The following is a 16545-nucleotide window of genomic DNA, read 5'->3' as shown; positions in this document are numbered from 1 at the left end:
GCACCTACTCTTTCTTCTCTCCCCGTCTAGAAGTATTGAGAAAATTCAACCCAAACAACCAAACCCAGCTTTGGAAGTCGATATACTGGGGAAAAACCCCTAATGTGGTACTAGAGGTGGCAGCACCACTTGCAGCCCAGCCAGCACTCCAGGAGCCGTGGGGCAGAGCAAGCCCTACCTGCCCAGGTGTGCAAGAGCCAGCAAGTGCACCCTGGGGTGCGAGTCGGGCACCCACCAAGTGACTGCTCATTATTGGCAAAGCCTTGCCATGGGATGGGCCAGCAGAGACGCCTGATGCTCACCTCGCAGTGATAGCACTCCACATGGTAGTCTTTGTCCATTGACACTACCCGAATGGTCTCCTCAGAGCCCTGTTGGGGAAGCAGAGAGAAGGTAAGAGTGAGCCTGTAAGCGCTGTTTTCTCGGTTTTCTTTCAGTGCCCAGCCTATCGCTTTGGAGAGCTGTTTCCCTGGGGTTCCCTTCTTCCTCCGCAGAGCTCTGTGACCGCTGAGGGGCTTGTCCCCTGGTGCACAGCACTGCACTGCTGGTTTTGCTCTTTAGCAGCAGCGTGGGTGTCTGACATTTCTAAGCTGTAGATGTCATTGGGGAAGTATAGCCAAATCTTCATCCTCAAGGGAAAAAATAGTCTTGAAATCAAATAATTTTCCAAGGGGACCCACGATCTGAATGAATTACCAGTCAAAAACTATGAGCCACTGATTGGGTAACTCTTCCTTGTAGACATCGTGGCCTGAGTTTTCCAGGACTTGTATTCCCTTCAAGCCATCTGCTGCGCAGCTATTTTGCACATGCATATGTCACTGTATGTACCCCACCAGGATTTACATACCAGTTCGGCAGGTAATTATGTGCCCAGGCCAAAATCTCCATGTGCGGGTGGATGCAGTGGGGTTGTGTAATTCCTGGCTGAGCCCCAGGCCCTGCAGAGCAGCCCATACCCTTCTTGTAACCTCACAGACTCTTTCCCTGATCCACTCTGAAGACAGAGCTCATTAAATGTGTTGCCTTGCATTGTTTCCAGTTCCAGGTGTGGTTAGAGCATCAGATATGACGTAGACTATGTCTGAGAGAAGCTGTGGGCAAGTTAATACCTGCACTGCAAGACTTGAACTAACCTAAGAAACCTCCATGGGAAAGAACGCGGCGTCTATCCTGCTAGCCATCAGATGAGTCAGCAGGACTGCTTTTTTTTTCTTTCTTTTTTTTTTGTTTTTTTTTTTTTTTTTAAATCATTTTGTAAGACACAAACCCAGTAAAATCTACATAGGGGTTTTCTCCTCACATCTCATCACCAGGACAAGTAGTTCTGGCTCAGCCTTCTTAAGGTTTTTAATTACGTGAGACCTGGTCATTTAACAGAAATAATAATGACAGAGAGAGTAACGTGCAAAGTGATGGAGGTGGGCACGCTAAGAGGCTCTACCCACAGGCTTTACCAGGGCACAGCAGCTTATAGGATGCAGTCTCTGGCTCTATAAACACGGGAGAGGAAAAGGAAGGAGGTGCTGAGCCTCTTGCTTACAAATGAGCCGGTCAGTGACCTCAGCAACGGGAAATCGGAGGGCCCTGCACCCACCAGAGTGTGGGGGAGCACTGCTGCGGGCAGGCAGAAAAGGGATGTCTTCACGCAGAAGTCTTCTCATGCAAACTATACTGTCTGGACAGGCTGAGGCTGCAGGCAGGTGATCCATGAGCTTCCCTTTTAGCCAACTTTTCTGCTGCCTTTTCCACCCCTTGAAGCACTTTCATTACACTGCCACCCCAGGACGACAGACTGTGTGGCCTTTTCACAGGGTCAGGGTAACCCTCAGATGTCTTTTTGAGTTTGGGCATCTTAACAGATCCGCAGCAGAAATGCAAACATAGCAGACAAGGAAAATTGCTACTTGAGCTAATGGGAGATTCTAAAAATAAACAGGGCTTTACTTCTTGGGTTGTTCTTGGAGCCCTAGTCAGGGCTTTCAATTAAATGTGATTTATAACAGCATAATTAAGACCTGGAAAGCACCCTAAAGATACAAAGTACTATGCTGCATAAGTAGTATGACTATTACAACCTCTGGGAATGTTTGGGAGGGACACTACTGCCAAACTGTATTTAATTTAGTATCTGACATAGTGTAGATTCTGGAAGAGGGAGGAAAAGCATCTGATGTGTTTTTAGAAAGCGTTGATATGCCAACAGCTGTTTTCTCCAAAGAGTCAGCGCATGTTAAAACGTACCTGTGCTGGTAGGATTGGCTGGTTACAGGAAGCGCATTTTGGTGCAAAAACCCTAGGGTGCAAGAAGAAAGTGTTCAAATCACATTTAAAGCTTCTTCAAAAAGTAGAACCAAGAGACTTATTCTAACCATGCCTTATTCTTAGCAAAATGTAGATCCGCAGGATTTGAAACACCTCTGTTTGATGATATTCAGGGAAAAGGAGGTTTGGAGGAGGCTGACCTACCCCAGGTTTCTTGCTTAGGTATTCCTCACCTCTAGGCATAGTGCATCCAGCCTCTTCCCACATATGCCCTTTCTCTTACTGTCCTTTACGCAGAAAGCCATTCATATTCTCCCAGAGACTCGCTGCTTTGACTGCAAAGCAGTTCCTGACTGGGGGACTGTCACCATCTGACGTCAGGAAAAACACAACCACACTAAATAGGAGATGGGCTGGTTGTGGCTGGGATCCACTTAAAACAAATACATCAACTGATCTTACTATCCACAGCTGCATTTTACAATAAAGGCCGAGCCAACATTCACTCTCCCCTTGTAACACAGTCAACTCTGTACCAAGAGGGCTGAGTTCAGAGTGATTTACTCTTGCTGCATAAGCCGAGTTATTGGTTTACCGGAGGTAAGAGCATTCGCATTGCCTCTGAGTGCAAGCAAAAAGCAATCACTTAAACCACAAAACTTTTTGTCAGCTGAGGCTAAAATCATTCTAACGCCAGCTGCTAATTACGTGTTTATTGTCCAGTCCAGGTTAACCTAACTTACGCTTGCCAGTGTCATGCACTACCAGAACCTCAACTCTTAGAAACCACCTGGCCACTGTATGCCATGCTGGGCCACATAGTGACCTTTAATAGAACTTTAAAATACTTCACAAATGCAAGATGTGACAGTGGCACTTGAGGGACATCTAAGCGAACAGGAATGAGCCTTTTTATCTACTACAAAGGCTTATAACTATACCAATAATTTAACTGCTATAACTTTTGTAAGCATGCAATGGATTTGCATACTTACGTATGGTAGTCTTTGACACAGTAAATATTGTTCTCCACATCTACAGTGAAGGGGACTCCATCCAAACACTCGTTACACACCACGCAGCGGAAGCAGCCAGGATGGTACGACTTTCCAAGGGCCTGTAAGATCTTAAGAGGCAACAGCAAAATAAGCAGATGCGTGATTACAAGAGGTTCCCCCCCATATACTGCTGCGTCTCATTCTTAATAATGACAGTGAGAAAAGCACTTCAGGATGAAATTACCACTCTGCAGCTCTGTCAGCAAGGGGCCTTTTAAAACAATCAACTTGCTTATTTCAGTGGGTTTCAGTAGGCTCCCAATCAAGAGAGAGAACTGTGAAAATCAGGCTAATGCCCATCAGTCTTAGCTCTGCAGGGCCAATACTGCCAACAGAAATTAAAAACGGCTTCAGAGACCACTTCTTGGAAAATGTGCTGCAGCCAAATACAAGTTACTGGGATAGAGAGTTAATTCACAAAACTTAACAGGCTGTGACAGACGCAATCCAAACCAGTCATTACTCAAACTTAAAAAGTAAAATAACAAAACAAGCAAATAAATAGGTGTCTCTCTATAAATTAAGGATCCTAATCCACCAGTTACTGACTGGCTATCACTCGGTCATAGAGGCCCATCAGTTTCTGTTAAAATTCCATCTGTATCCATGCTTTTCCCATGCTGACCTTTCCTCCTCATTTGAAAAGTTTCAAGGGAAGGCCTGACGCCGTCTCAGCTACACCACTACAGAACAGACCCCCTCCCTCCTGGTGTCCTCGTATGTAATGCTCGGTGTGGCGCTGGGACATCAAGGAGGATACACCAAGCCCACCAACGAGCCTCTGGGAAGAGTGAGACATGGCATCATCTTCAGGCAGCTCTCACAGGTCACAGCACCAACTGCATGCATTTCAGGTGTAAGAAATACCTTTGGAAGGTAATTTCAAAAAGTATCTGCTAGCAGCAGTGCTCAGCTTGGGGCTGCTCATAAGCTGGAGATGAAAAATCTCCACAGGCCAAGCTCTCATGGCCCTATAGATGATTCTATGAATAAAGATCAAATCAACAAGAAATAAGAAGTAGCGCATAGGAAAAATGCACAAAGTCAATTTAATTTAACCTTTTTTTCCCCCTACAGCTCTCCATTCAGTGAGTGGCATCAGAATCCATGTGGTTTGCCAGCCTGCTCCTAGCCAGAAACAACTCGTCTCTGAGCCTTGGCTGGACACGGCACCACGACTGCGCAGCAACGCCGGCTGCAGCTGTGCTCCCCAAGAGGCGCACCAAGAACAGCCAGACAAGACGGATTCATTCCTGGAGCTCCCAGAGCCGATCCCTTCTGTCAGAGCACACTTGCTGATGGGACAACGGCGGAGAAGCACCTGCCAAGCTTCCAGCTACTGAGCTCCACCAACAAGATACTATAGACTCTTGCCTGGGATTCTGCAATTAAGGGACAGCTCAAAGCATCCACGTGGGACACCCCTCCCCCTCACAGCATGACACAACTCTAGAAATTTGCTCTTGGGCTAAAATGAACAATATCCTTGTCCAACCAGTGGTGCCAGGATAGGAGCCAGAATCCTCATTAGTGACGTCTCCGTTCCAGCTCCTACTGAACCTCTGTGTTTGCAATGCAGTAGCTACTTCTAATAGGCATACTGAGGTTCATGCACATTTTAAAGTAAGAGGAGAATAGATATAGTATGTGATCTGAACTTCTTCAATGCACAAGCCACTTCATTTTCTTTGGGAATTTCTGCTTAGGAAGACCAGACTAAACTCTTCCTACTTCCACCCACTGAAATGATGGCAGGAGTACCTGGCTCAGCCCATAGCCCTTTATTTTTTTTTATTATAAAAGTAACTCTGCCTGCTGTCTCCCTACAAATCCCAGTGGCAATAATGCATTGGAACTGACATGGAACAAGCGGCAGAAGGTAAATAAGCAAGTTACAGTGGGCAACGAACCGCAGGATAATCTCCCACTCCGCTCTAGTCCAGATTCCATCCCCTTGACAGAGCTCTTGCTATTCTACTGTCTTATAGAGCACAGCCTCTGTTTTCCTTTACTGTGCTCTCATACACAGCTGTGCTGCATCTTCCCCCTTTAGTAGTAAAAATCTAATTTTTTAATTTTTTTTTTTAAAACTGGCATGTGGCAGCCAGTGGGCTGCCTCCTGCGATCTCAGATAGAAAAGCAGCCCAACTTACTGCACTTAATAGAGCACAGTGGTATTTTTGTTTGGTTACTGCCTTTAGGTTCAAAAATTACCTTGACAGTAGTGAAGACACAATGACAGTCTGATGGGGAAAAAGCCTGGTGTCTCACAGTGCGCTACCCAAAGCAGGTGAAACACAGAGCCATGCCGCGGTTAGGAGTGTAGGTCTCTTACCATTTCCATTATGAGGTGTCCACAAACAAAGCACTTGTCTGCTGTTTGCTGAAAACCTGAATACTGTTCAAATGACAAGAAAAGAAAGGATTATTAGTAGCCACTCCTCTAGCTGCAGAAATACCTTCTAAGTGAACACTGCACTATTTTCCAGCCTGTGCTGTGTGTATGATGGCAAACTGGCCAATAGGTTTGGGAGACAGTGCCTCGGAAACCTTTGCTCTGCTCGTGCAGCATGCTGAGACCCTGCTTGGCCTGAGCCACCGCAAGATTTCCATCGAGATTTCCAATGTAACGGTATTATTTTAAGGTTGATTTTTAATTTTTTAAGCCTACTTGGCAAGTGTGACTTCAGCATGCTGGAATTAGCTTCAATTCACTCTTTTGGTTGTTGTTGGGGAAGTAAATAACATCAGACTTACATCCCAATTCCCACTCAAATTAGTGACCAGGTGCACACTGACCTCAGTTTTTGGACCTGCACTTCACCCAGTGCTGTATGCAGGCTAGGGAAGTGAAGACAGGCCAAAGTCTGTCTTTAGCCCTGTGTTTAGAAGTATACAAAAAATATCAAGGTCATCAGGCCAGACAACTGACCTACCAAACAGCTTCCCTACAGGCAAGAACGCCAGCCATGCGATTTTGAAACTGGTGTTTGCAGTGGCTGGACTTTACTCTCGCCCACTGCAGCCCCACAGAAGCCAAGTGCTGCCTGTGCTCTCCACCCGGCCTGGGACAAGGGTGCCCATCGGTGGCACGGTATTGCACAGGGATGCTCATTTCAGCAGTTCAGGTTGTAGCAAAGCTCACCTGAAATGTATTTTAGTTGCACATGACAGAAGGGAATGGGGAGGATGAGTGTAAAGTGGACTCCTCTCCCAGAGCACAGGTTAACTGGCTCCGGCATCTAATGCATCCTCAGAGCCTCAGCCCAACAGAGCTCACGGCTTCCTCTCTCCCCACCTTGATTTAGTGGGGATTAACTGGCCCCTCATTTCAAAAGCCAGTGGTGCCCAGCCTAGAGCTGCCATATATTTTCCTTTTTATGGGTATGAGGGGATTACATGTTATTTCAGATCAATAGGTGGGAGACAAAATTATTGTTGCTATGCAACAAAGTGATCATGAAGGAAAAGACAGACACCTTGATGGGCCCAGAAAGTCAGTACATGATGCTATGGCAGTGGTCACAGCTCCAAATTCACCCCCCACTAAGGAACACAGCTCATGCAATCTTAAGAAACTTTGAAACTTCCTCAAAAGAGACCAGGGTGCTGAGGACCAGATCCAGAGGCGGGCAATCCTAGCTGGCTATTTCTGCCAGATACTGGTTTTTTGATTTTTCCTTCTTACTGACGCAGAAAAAGGTCTCACTGCTTGGGATGCTTCTTGGCTGCGCTGCATCTGAGTAACCATCTGGCCAGACTATTTCCTGAGGTTGCGAACTCGAGGGTTACTGGAAACAGGTGGGTAGGTCCTAGTGGCCCAGACAGTGGAGGATTAACAATAGCACAAACCCAGCTAATTCTAAAATCCTGCTGGAATGAATTTACCAGTACCATCTGGCTGTCATTTGATAAGGAATGCAAAGGAGCATTTACCCAGCTATTGATTAAGAGGGAACATTATTCCCCAGGAACAGAATGGAATAGCGGGTCAGATTAATGTCATTTATTGCCAACTAGATTGTCATAAATTACACTGTTTGTCAGAAAGAAAGGTTTTGCTGACACAAAATCACTCCTTATATGACTAACCCTATTAAATTAAAACCATGATTTGTTTTTAACAAGAGAACTGTTATTTGTCAAACACATTCAGAACTGGATTACCCAATTAAGAAGACTTTGCAAAATGGCAGTAAGTCCAATAGCAGTGATAAAATATTCCATGGGCTCGGGGAGCTGTTCTTTCCCACCACACTCTTCTCTTTTCTGACCATAGTATTGATCCCAGAGACTTGGGAAACTGGAGACCTGATTCAGTGAGATCAGGGTTTTGGAGTCAGCTCTGCTTCTGTTTTACATCGATTTACAACTGTAAAGGAGTCACAGCCTGGGATCTCAGCAGCACATTTTCTACATGACGGCAGTACTGTGGACACTGCTGTTTAAAGGTAAACAATGAATGATTTTCTCTACATTTTTGTAGCTCACCTGCCATCTTCTGCTTTGCAGTGTTTGTTCCTAACTTGGAGAGTTCAAACAGGGCTGTTGTGATAAGTTTTCAAGTTTAGAAGCCGAGCTTACAAACCAAGTCTTAAAATACTAATTAAAATTGGCAACCTCTCTCTTTGAAGCACCTGATTATTATTAACCTTCACAAATCTTGTGTGTGCGCAACGTGAGAGAAGTCGTGATTTGCTCCCGACGGCAGACAATGCAGAATGGCCTCTTCGTTATCTCTCAGCACAGGCAAGCGCCTCCCCGAGGGTGGGCGCCCAGCGTGGCTGGGGGGAAGAAGCACTGGCCCCCAGAGCCTGCAAAGTACTTAACTGCAAGAGGAGAGGTGGTTCTGCTCTACAGACTTGTACCCTCTTTTATTACTGACATAGTTGGAGGGGGAAAAAGGAGGCTTTGCGCGCACCAGCTCTCCCTCTCTATCTGGAGACATGAGAAACAGCTTGAGGTGACCAGTGAAGCAGTAGAGGCTGAGAGGCAAGACCCCACTGGAGAAGCCAAATCCCAGCTAGGCTTCCTGTACGCATGGGATTTTATACATACAGTGTCACTCGGGATGGAAGCGGTACCGGGCTCAGCTCTAGCCTTACTCTATAAGGGTTTCATATGTGCCAGTTTGTCTTTTTTAAAAATATTTTGCTGGCACAGCAGTCAGATGATGTAAATACAGGCCAATCTCAAACTAGACAGAAAAATTCAGAAGTCTACAGACAGTCTGTACCCAGGACAAATAAGAAGTGTAATTTTGAACTTTCCCAAATATTCATTATAGATGCTCATTAAGCATATATAAAAACATTGAAAGAAGTTGTTCTGAAAAGAACAGCTCTGAAATTCAAAGCTGAAAATGAAGTGTTACCCTTCACTTTCACTTCTGAGACCCAGAAGTAAGATGCTAGTTACCAGGATGCAAAGAAAACAAGTGCGTGTTGAAAAGCTGGTATATTATTTTTCCTGATTTCTTAGTTTGGTCCCAACTGTTTTCTCCCATGTTTACCTTGTCCTTGACTTCTCTCCCAGGATAATAAAATCTCAATTTATGTGCATGAATCAAGATTTTGTAATCAAGCTCCGCAATGATACTTATATATAATAAGACTCTGGGAAACTAAATAAACCTTGAGAAATATGTTAATTATGTTAGAACAGAAGAGTAAAAATAAAGTAGAAGACTTGGCTGGCTGAACTTTACTTTTGTTTGCTGCCCGCTATACTTCGATTATCAAACGGGCAAAAAAAAATCTCTAATGATTCTGTCCAAGAGCCTTTGTTTCAATGTAAGAGGAAAAACAAGTCTCCTTCTGTCCTAAATATTTAGGCCTATTAGTGTCCTCCTGTGATAATCTTGGGGTTTATAACTCTTCTGTCTAATGGGCAATATATCCAAAAGAAATTAACAATGAATTTTGAGCATATAATGAACAATTATGCATGGAGGATAATCCCACCACGTACTATGAGAAACAATTTCTCCTGTCTGCCCTCAGTGCTGTAACCGCTCTTGGTTGTCTACCCAGGGTCTTTTAAAGTTTGATGTTCTCATCATGATTTTTCAAAAGCAAAAACATTCAGAAAATAGCATGCCTGAAAAAGACTTCAGGACCCGAAGTTTCTACCTTAGGCAATGACAGATCTTTGAAAAGACAGGTCGCTGCCTCTCCTCCGCATGCCTAACCATGCCTGAGGAGAGGCTGATGCACTTCCCTGCTGTTATGCACTCAACAAAACAAAACCTTCCTCCTGGAAACAGACCTTGGAATCCCATTCAGGCCCATTTTCTTCTTTGATGAGGATGTTCAAAACCTGCTGAAGGTCTGGGTGAGCAGATCGAGTGGGTTACATTTCAGTAGGCGCGGCAGTCGCTGCCCCAGTAATGGTATGGAGCCATAAAAACTACAATTCACTGTTAACAGCACCACAAAAGTCACCGCATGCGATTGCTCAGCCTAGACTTGCGATTCCTACTCTTTTATGCTTTAAGGGCTTTTGAGAAGGATGATCGGGAGTTTTTGCCAAAATGCTTCAGGCATTTAATTCTGAAAACTAATTTCTGAATTGGGTGCTATGCTAATAATGTATTCCAACCCCAGGCTGCCTGTAATCCCTCACAGCCTCCCTTCTCCTTGGTTTCCCATTAGCAGAGCATCTGTCTTCTCCCTGCTTTATTGTTTGCTCTCTGCATGGGACCCTTAGTACATGAGACACAACAATGCAAGAAATTCATGGGATCACGTTAAGAGAGGGAGAGAATATCAAATTTGGTTTCATGCAGATGGGGTTTTGTTGTTGTTTTTTTACACGCATATTTAAATGCAGCGATTAAACTGAACTGAACAAAATGAGGCCTTCTCAGGCTCAAAGATATTGGAGCCTCATGGCAGGTGGCAGAGACTAAACTAAGGGAAAATAGTCCAGAACTTTACTCTTCATCTCGCTGAGACCCTTTCACATATCCTGTTGCTTCACGCTGTCTCACTGCCAGCGAGGAAATGCTACCACAGCGGCTTATCTTGCTTCTGCGCTTCCACTTCACTCTGTTTGAAGGACATGGGTAGGGCAAGGAGGGACTTCATGTTCTGCACAGAGGTAACAGTTGGCCTGGCCATGCACAAAACTCTGCCAAAAATCAGGAATCCAGCTGGCAGCTAACTCTCCCTCAGCAGGCACTTCATAGCCTCTGAGAAAGGAATAAGCCATTTGCTTCCTGGAGCGCCCACAGAGCCCCATGTGCGAGCTCTCAGCAAAGGCTACTTTCTGTCTGATTAATAAAGAGCCAATAACAATTTTCTTACCTAGATCTTCCTTAAACAACTCCTGTGGAAGCTTTGCAGTGACAACGATCAAGTAAAAAGCCTGAAGCAACAACTTTACCTCTGCATCATATCACACAGCCCAAAATCTGTTAACTTGATTCGCACTGTACAGCACTTCACATCGCACAGCGCTATACTCTCGCTGCAGGGTACTGATTGTCACTGCTACCATCTATTACATACACTGCAAAAGAAACTCTCTACATTAGAACATATCTTCCTGGGGAAAAAAAAATCATTGGGATTTTATTCAAAACAGTTGCTGAAAGATTTCAATTCAAAACATAACAGCAACTAATACCAATGTTTACTACAGAAGTGGAAACACACCACTTTCTCACATGGTTTTTTTCTAACTCTCCCATAGACAAAAATTAATGCTGTCTGCTTACAAGTGTTTGGCAGGAGTTACACATAATTAGAAAGAGCTCTAGTTCTTTTAAGTGTGCTTCAGTTATTGTAATTTACTTTTCAATGTAACACTAAGAAAAATGGGATAATGTGACTTTTTGGATCACCATCTCAAGAGGAAATAGGGGAGTGACTATCTGGCATGAAACCAACTGGACTTTGTAACATGCTCTTCCAAACGTTCCACTACCAAATGTAAAGTATGGGACAGTAGCAAAAGCCAGTCCATGGTGATACATCTCAGAAAAAACCCCCATCTTTGTCTTCCCTTGTCTATTTTGCCACAGCCCAGAGAGTGATTTCTGTGACCCGTTTAACAATCGTAACCCAGTTCAGGAAATGCCGAGCATCCTTTTAGTGAATGCAGACCTTACTCATACATTGACATTTCATCACATTATGTTTATCTACATTATCACCTGGGTCTAGGTACTGCCTGTGTATCGCTCTTTTATAGACTCGAAAGATTTTTCTGGACTCCAACTAATCTCCTATTTCAAAACACCAATTTTCTTCCATTAGCAGCCCTGCCCTTTGCCACGCCATGCAGCGTTTGCAGCATTCACCCTTAGTTTCTAGGCCTTGGTGCCAACATTGTTATACGGGCCCCAGTTTTAAATTTTGTCCTCCAGGATGAATTCCTGAGAGAAAATCCAGACCTGCCTGAAGTCAATGGGACGTTTTCAACCAGCTTCAAGGGACTTGTAACTTCTTGATACGGGATAGAGCCCCACAGTATTGTGCTGCAATGAGAGGTGAGCCCAAACTGCCAGCTCTACGCGCTTTTCATGCTGATTCACATTCAAGTCCAAAATGCAGTGGCCAATCAATATTTGACTAGCCCTAAATATTTTGAAATTTGAATTTTAAGCCCATCTGTAGGATTGATGCAACACTTCAGTTCAGAATATCTTAACTGGTCACCATTACTGTCAATTTCACTTACAAAATAAAACAAGGACCACTAGCATACTACAAACTTAGGAAAAACTACGGAAGGGAAGTATTCAAATTTTTTTGGCAGGGAGGGGCTGGAGTGAGACACACACAAGTAACAACATGAACTTCACTCCCTCATGCGCTGAGTTCTGATCTGTTTGCCTTTGTTTTCGCTGACAGTATTTGGGAGCACGGCAACGCTCGGCATTCACAATGCCTCTGGAACTTGAAAGCACCTCCTGTCCCAGCCTGGAGCCATTGGCACCTTGAAAATGCTCACAGACTTCCTTATGCTTCTGTACACCAGGAATAATCCAGCAAATCCCTTTCCAAGCTTTGATTGCGTCATTCCATTAAACATATCAATAAACACCCATGTCTGTCTGTCTGTTCTCTGACTGGAGTATGCATTTTAATAGCAGTCTCCTAAATACGACATCCTTACAAGTTATCTAGAATTCCATTTGCTCTGTGATTACCATTAGATATGAAATGGACACAAGCTGCAACTTTAATAATTTACCTTTTCAACGGAGTCTGTTTTTTCGGAGAGCGAGAGCAATGGGCTCTCTGACTAATGCGCTAGTCCCAGTGCTCACCTCCCAAGGGGGATCTCCAAACATTTACACTCGCTGAGATGGAAAATCAAACCTCTGACTCCAGCTGACACCAGCTTCCATTATACGAAATAGAAACCATCTTCCTACGGCCCCAGTAAGCGGGACAGGCCATTTCCCACACTGCCAGGCTTGGAAAACAGCACGTGCACTAACTGAGAAGAATAGCCTCCTCAGTATTAATATTTACATTGCAGGCATGTCCAGGGGCCCACATTAGGGTCAGGGTCATCTTGTGTTTGGTGCTACAGGAGATGAAGGTGCAAGCGCTGCCCATCACCCCGCAGGTCCTCCGTTGATACCCTATCCCCTTCCCCCATGAAAGGATGACCATTGCCACTTGTCACCTCCCTACCAGTCTTGCACACCCTGATCCTTTTGCATTTTTAAAATCATTGAGAGTTTTACAGTTGTGGATGTAAGACAAGGCCCTGTATGGTCTCTGTAGCCAACTTTTGCATGGCAGCGGCCAGCTGCGGAGCAAAGACACCACAGCTGTAGCAAGGAGGAGAGCATCCTGAGCAGGTACCAGTCACTGGTGCAGGGGAGAGAAGGCCCCAAAACCCCTGTTGGCTGGAAGGAGAGGAGAAGGAAGACTCACGAGGCACCTGCAGGGTCGGGGCTGTGCCACAGCCTCAGCCCCTGCCTCTCCCCGACAGGAGCCGCAGCCACCGGCCACCCTCCGGGCTGGGAAGGGCAGAGAGGGTACGACCGACAGCCTCCTAGAGGCCCGCAGTGCGTTACGTCTCTCTTTAGGGTTGGTATCAGCAAAACAACTTTTTCAGAGCCTTCCTCTTTGAGGATTTATGGGCAAAGTGACAGACCTTCCTCCAGTCTTACTCACTGGAATGTATGAACAGCTTCAGACAAAACTTTCAACAACTAATGACAGCAAAGTTAGCCGGAGGCAAAAACCTGGCACAAAGAAGTTCAGCCTAAATGATTAAATTTGGCAAAGTTATAAGCCAGTGAAAGAGATAATCTTAAAAAGGGAAGTTTTGGATGACCTTAATGCTATGCACTACAGCTTGTGATGTCTGTAATAGGTTATTTCCAGAGCATCTGAGTGTCTTCCAGTAGTGCGTTAAGCAACGTAACTAACATCTGTCACGAGGTTCATTTTCCCTCTCATCTCCTCCCTGGAGGGAAATTCTCGCATTTCTTAACCTCTACTGGACCCCCACTCAATAATGTTCGTTACCTCAAGAGAAAAAGGAAAAGCCTATCAAAAAGAAAAAAAAAAGAAGAAAAAAAAAAGAGAAATAATAGATCTAAGATTCAGGCTGCTTTGGTGACATTTTAAAAGTCTTTTTTTCCAAGAAAAACAGTAATTTCTTTTAAATTTCTTTACGTGATATTTAAGCCCTGAAAAGGAAAGACAAAATTATTGAGCTATTTTTCCTTCACCCATGATTATGCAGCAATTTATCAACAAAATGGAACAAGAACATCTGACTGGGATTATTTATTATACAGTAAGGCATTTATTTTTTGTTCACTTGACCAGGAACAGTGTCCCTGTTATGGCCAGTTAGCCGTCTGTGTCCTGAGAGCTTTCAGGGAAGGATTAAACTGCCTTTTGTTCTACTCCCTTTCATGCAGTAACTATCCTAACAGGGCTGAGGCAAGGCTTGGATGTTGCTGGACTTGCTACCTTAAGGTGGCATGAAAAAGAGTGCCTGGAGCTTCCCTGGAGCTAAAGCAAAGCAGTGAAAAGTTTTGGGTTTGGGTTTTGTTCTTTTTACTCCTTACACTCAGGAACATGCAATATCGCTACCGAAGACTCCTACTGGAAATTGCATCCATGAGGCAATCTCTACGCCACGCTCACGCAGCACTGGAATTATTGGTGGATTATTTTTTTTTACATGCTGATTCGTTCACTACATTTAGCCAGTATGGCTTGGGAATGTGCAGCTAATCAGGGCAGGAAGGGGAAGGCTGAAAAAACTAAGCAAAGAAGGAAGAGGTGCACCGTGTGCTCTGGGGGGAAGGGCGTACAGCCCTCACCCATCGATTCCCAACCCCACACGCCGACAGCCCGCACTGTTCTCGTGAGGATGACTGTGGCATGTGGCATCTACCACTCCACAAGTGGGTCTAAAAACTTCTAGTACTTCTTCCCTGGAAAGAATGTGCAAAATAAGCTGCCTGATTCAGAGGAAGATAATCTGTGCCCTCAGTGAGAGCAAACATGTGGGAAAACTATTTGCTAGAAGAATGTACCTTGCGGCTATTGCCAAAGGTTTTGATGGGTGTATCTGCGCTTTGGAGAGTTTTATGGCTGCGCACTGGAAATTGCTCATAATGAATGATAATATCTACATTTCTCTAACACCTTTTGTCCAGAAATCAAAAGCACTTTTCAAAGAAAGGGCCAGATTTTGAATGCCTGACGCTAGCAGGTCCTCATGGCACACTTTTACAGACCCATTTTTTTGAAACAACTTGGTAGACAAAGCTCTCTGGCACTTGCTAGCCTTTAAGTGACAACTGAGCTCTCTTAGAAAATGCGACCCATGTGGTGTTTCACGCACCCCGGGGTGGCTGGCACCAGCGCTGGGCGACCCTGGGAAGGCACAGTTTGGCCAAGGAGGGCTAGCCCTGCTCTTACAGCAGGTGCCAAACATTTGTAAGGATCAGATAATGGCTTTCCTCAAGGTCTTGGCTTCAAGGATCAGACATAATATTGCAGTGAATTCCATGTATCACCTTTGACAGAGAGAAAAGAGCTGATCTGTCTTGAGCAAGTTAAAGAACCAGGTATGGCATATGAGCCATCAGCTACAGCTCTTCAGACTGCTCCAGCAGGAGCCGGTCTGACACAGAAAACAGCAGCACTGCAGGAGAATTAAAATACTGACATCTGTAGGACGGTGAACATTTCTAACAGTTACAGTAAGAAGAAACCCATAAATAATATCCATTCTTCCATAAAATTTTCCTGCATTGACTGGTTCACAGTAAGAACCAGTTCAGCTTTTCTGCCCATCGTTGTTCCTGGGCAGTCCCAAAGTGGGACCTGCTGCAGCCCCTGTGTCTCGCCTGGCCTGGGACATCCCCAGCATGATGCCAGGGATGATGGGGAAGAAGCACCTGCAGCAAATCTGTGGGATGCACAGAGGCAGCAAAGGGGATGGACAGGAACTCTGCAAGAGTGAGCCCCCAGCTCTGCCCTGAGCTGCCTGCTGAGGATGGGAAGGGGCCGGGTTCTCCTCCCAGTAGCGGGGAGGCTCCAGCCACCCCCCCTCCGCTCCCCATTTGCACCGCATTTGCAAGCTGGCTGCTTCCCACGAGCTCGGCCCCTTCTGGGAGGGCAATGAGGGGCTCATTCAGACCGCTGCTGCTCCGGTGAGGCTGTGAGCAATGGAACATGGACTCCTCACATCCATCCCTGGGAGTCCAGGAAAGACCATCCCGCTGTTGCAAGCCCAGCCATGCACACATGGGCCCCTCCAATCCCATTGTTGCTGCACGGATTTCACCAATGACCCCAGCGTGACAGCACAGTATCTCCTGCCCAAATTTTCTGAAGCTGTTCCACTTTCTAATTCCTGTTATGTTTGTGTCATATTTAAAATGACCTGCCCACAAGCTGTGGAGTTGCAACTCCACAGAGCTGTGACCAGGCTCCCACACCTATAGGAGCATCTAATCCTTCAGATCAATCCCCAGGCAAACAAAAGCCAAGGAGGAGCAAGGACACCAAGAGGAGACAGTATTTTCTTAGCAGAAATACAATTACAATGAGGTAGACTGCCTCCATTTACCTCCCTGAATTAAAATCATCTTTCTCTTATGCCCTTACCTAAGAATGAGACCAGAACATGATCCACTCTGCTCCTGCTGGCACTTACTGGCCAGAAAGAGGTGGCAAGGAGCCAAGAGACAAGTTTCCCAGTGTGAGAAGGGTGGAAGGCAGGAGCG

The 16545-nt window shown here is 45.3% G+C and overlaps 1 protein-coding gene and 1 long non-coding RNA gene across 4 annotated transcripts in view; one reads left to right on the top strand and one right to left on the bottom strand.

Annotated features, from left to right (window-relative positions):
* WTIP (WT1 interacting protein) overlaps nucleotides 1-16545 on the bottom strand; it is an 84982-nt gene that overhangs the window by 6522 nt on the left and 61915 nt on the right. For all 3 annotated transcript variants that reach the window (XR_012586500.1, XR_012586499.1, XM_074582922.1), the window contains 4 exons: nucleotides 5659-5721; nucleotides 3261-3391; nucleotides 2245-2296; nucleotides 303-371 (listed from right to left, as the gene is read on the bottom strand). Coding sequence is in view for 1 of the 3 variants with exons in the window: in XM_074582922.1 (XP_074439023.1) it covers nucleotides 303-371; nucleotides 2245-2296; nucleotides 3261-3391; nucleotides 5659-5721 (315 nt within the window). In the remaining 2 variants the exon portion in view is untranslated. The remainder of the gene's footprint in view (nucleotides 1-302; nucleotides 372-2244; nucleotides 2297-3260; nucleotides 3392-5658; nucleotides 5722-16545) is intronic.
* On the top strand, nucleotides 3354-12385 carry LOC141741844 (uncharacterized). The gene is made up of 4 exons (XR_012586501.1): nucleotides 3354-4149; nucleotides 4401-7774; nucleotides 11695-11817; nucleotides 12182-12385. It is a non-coding gene; the product is annotated as an uncharacterized LOC141741844 (long non-coding RNA).

This window comes from Larus michahellis, chromosome 4, assembly GCF_964199755.1.
Source record: "Larus michahellis chromosome 4, bLarMic1.1, whole genome shotgun sequence".
NCBI classification, from domain to species: Eukaryota; Metazoa; Chordata; class Aves; order Charadriiformes; family Laridae; genus Larus; species Larus michahellis.
Note: the sequence above shows the minus strand (reverse complement) of the source record. Positions and strands in the feature narration are given on the sequence as shown.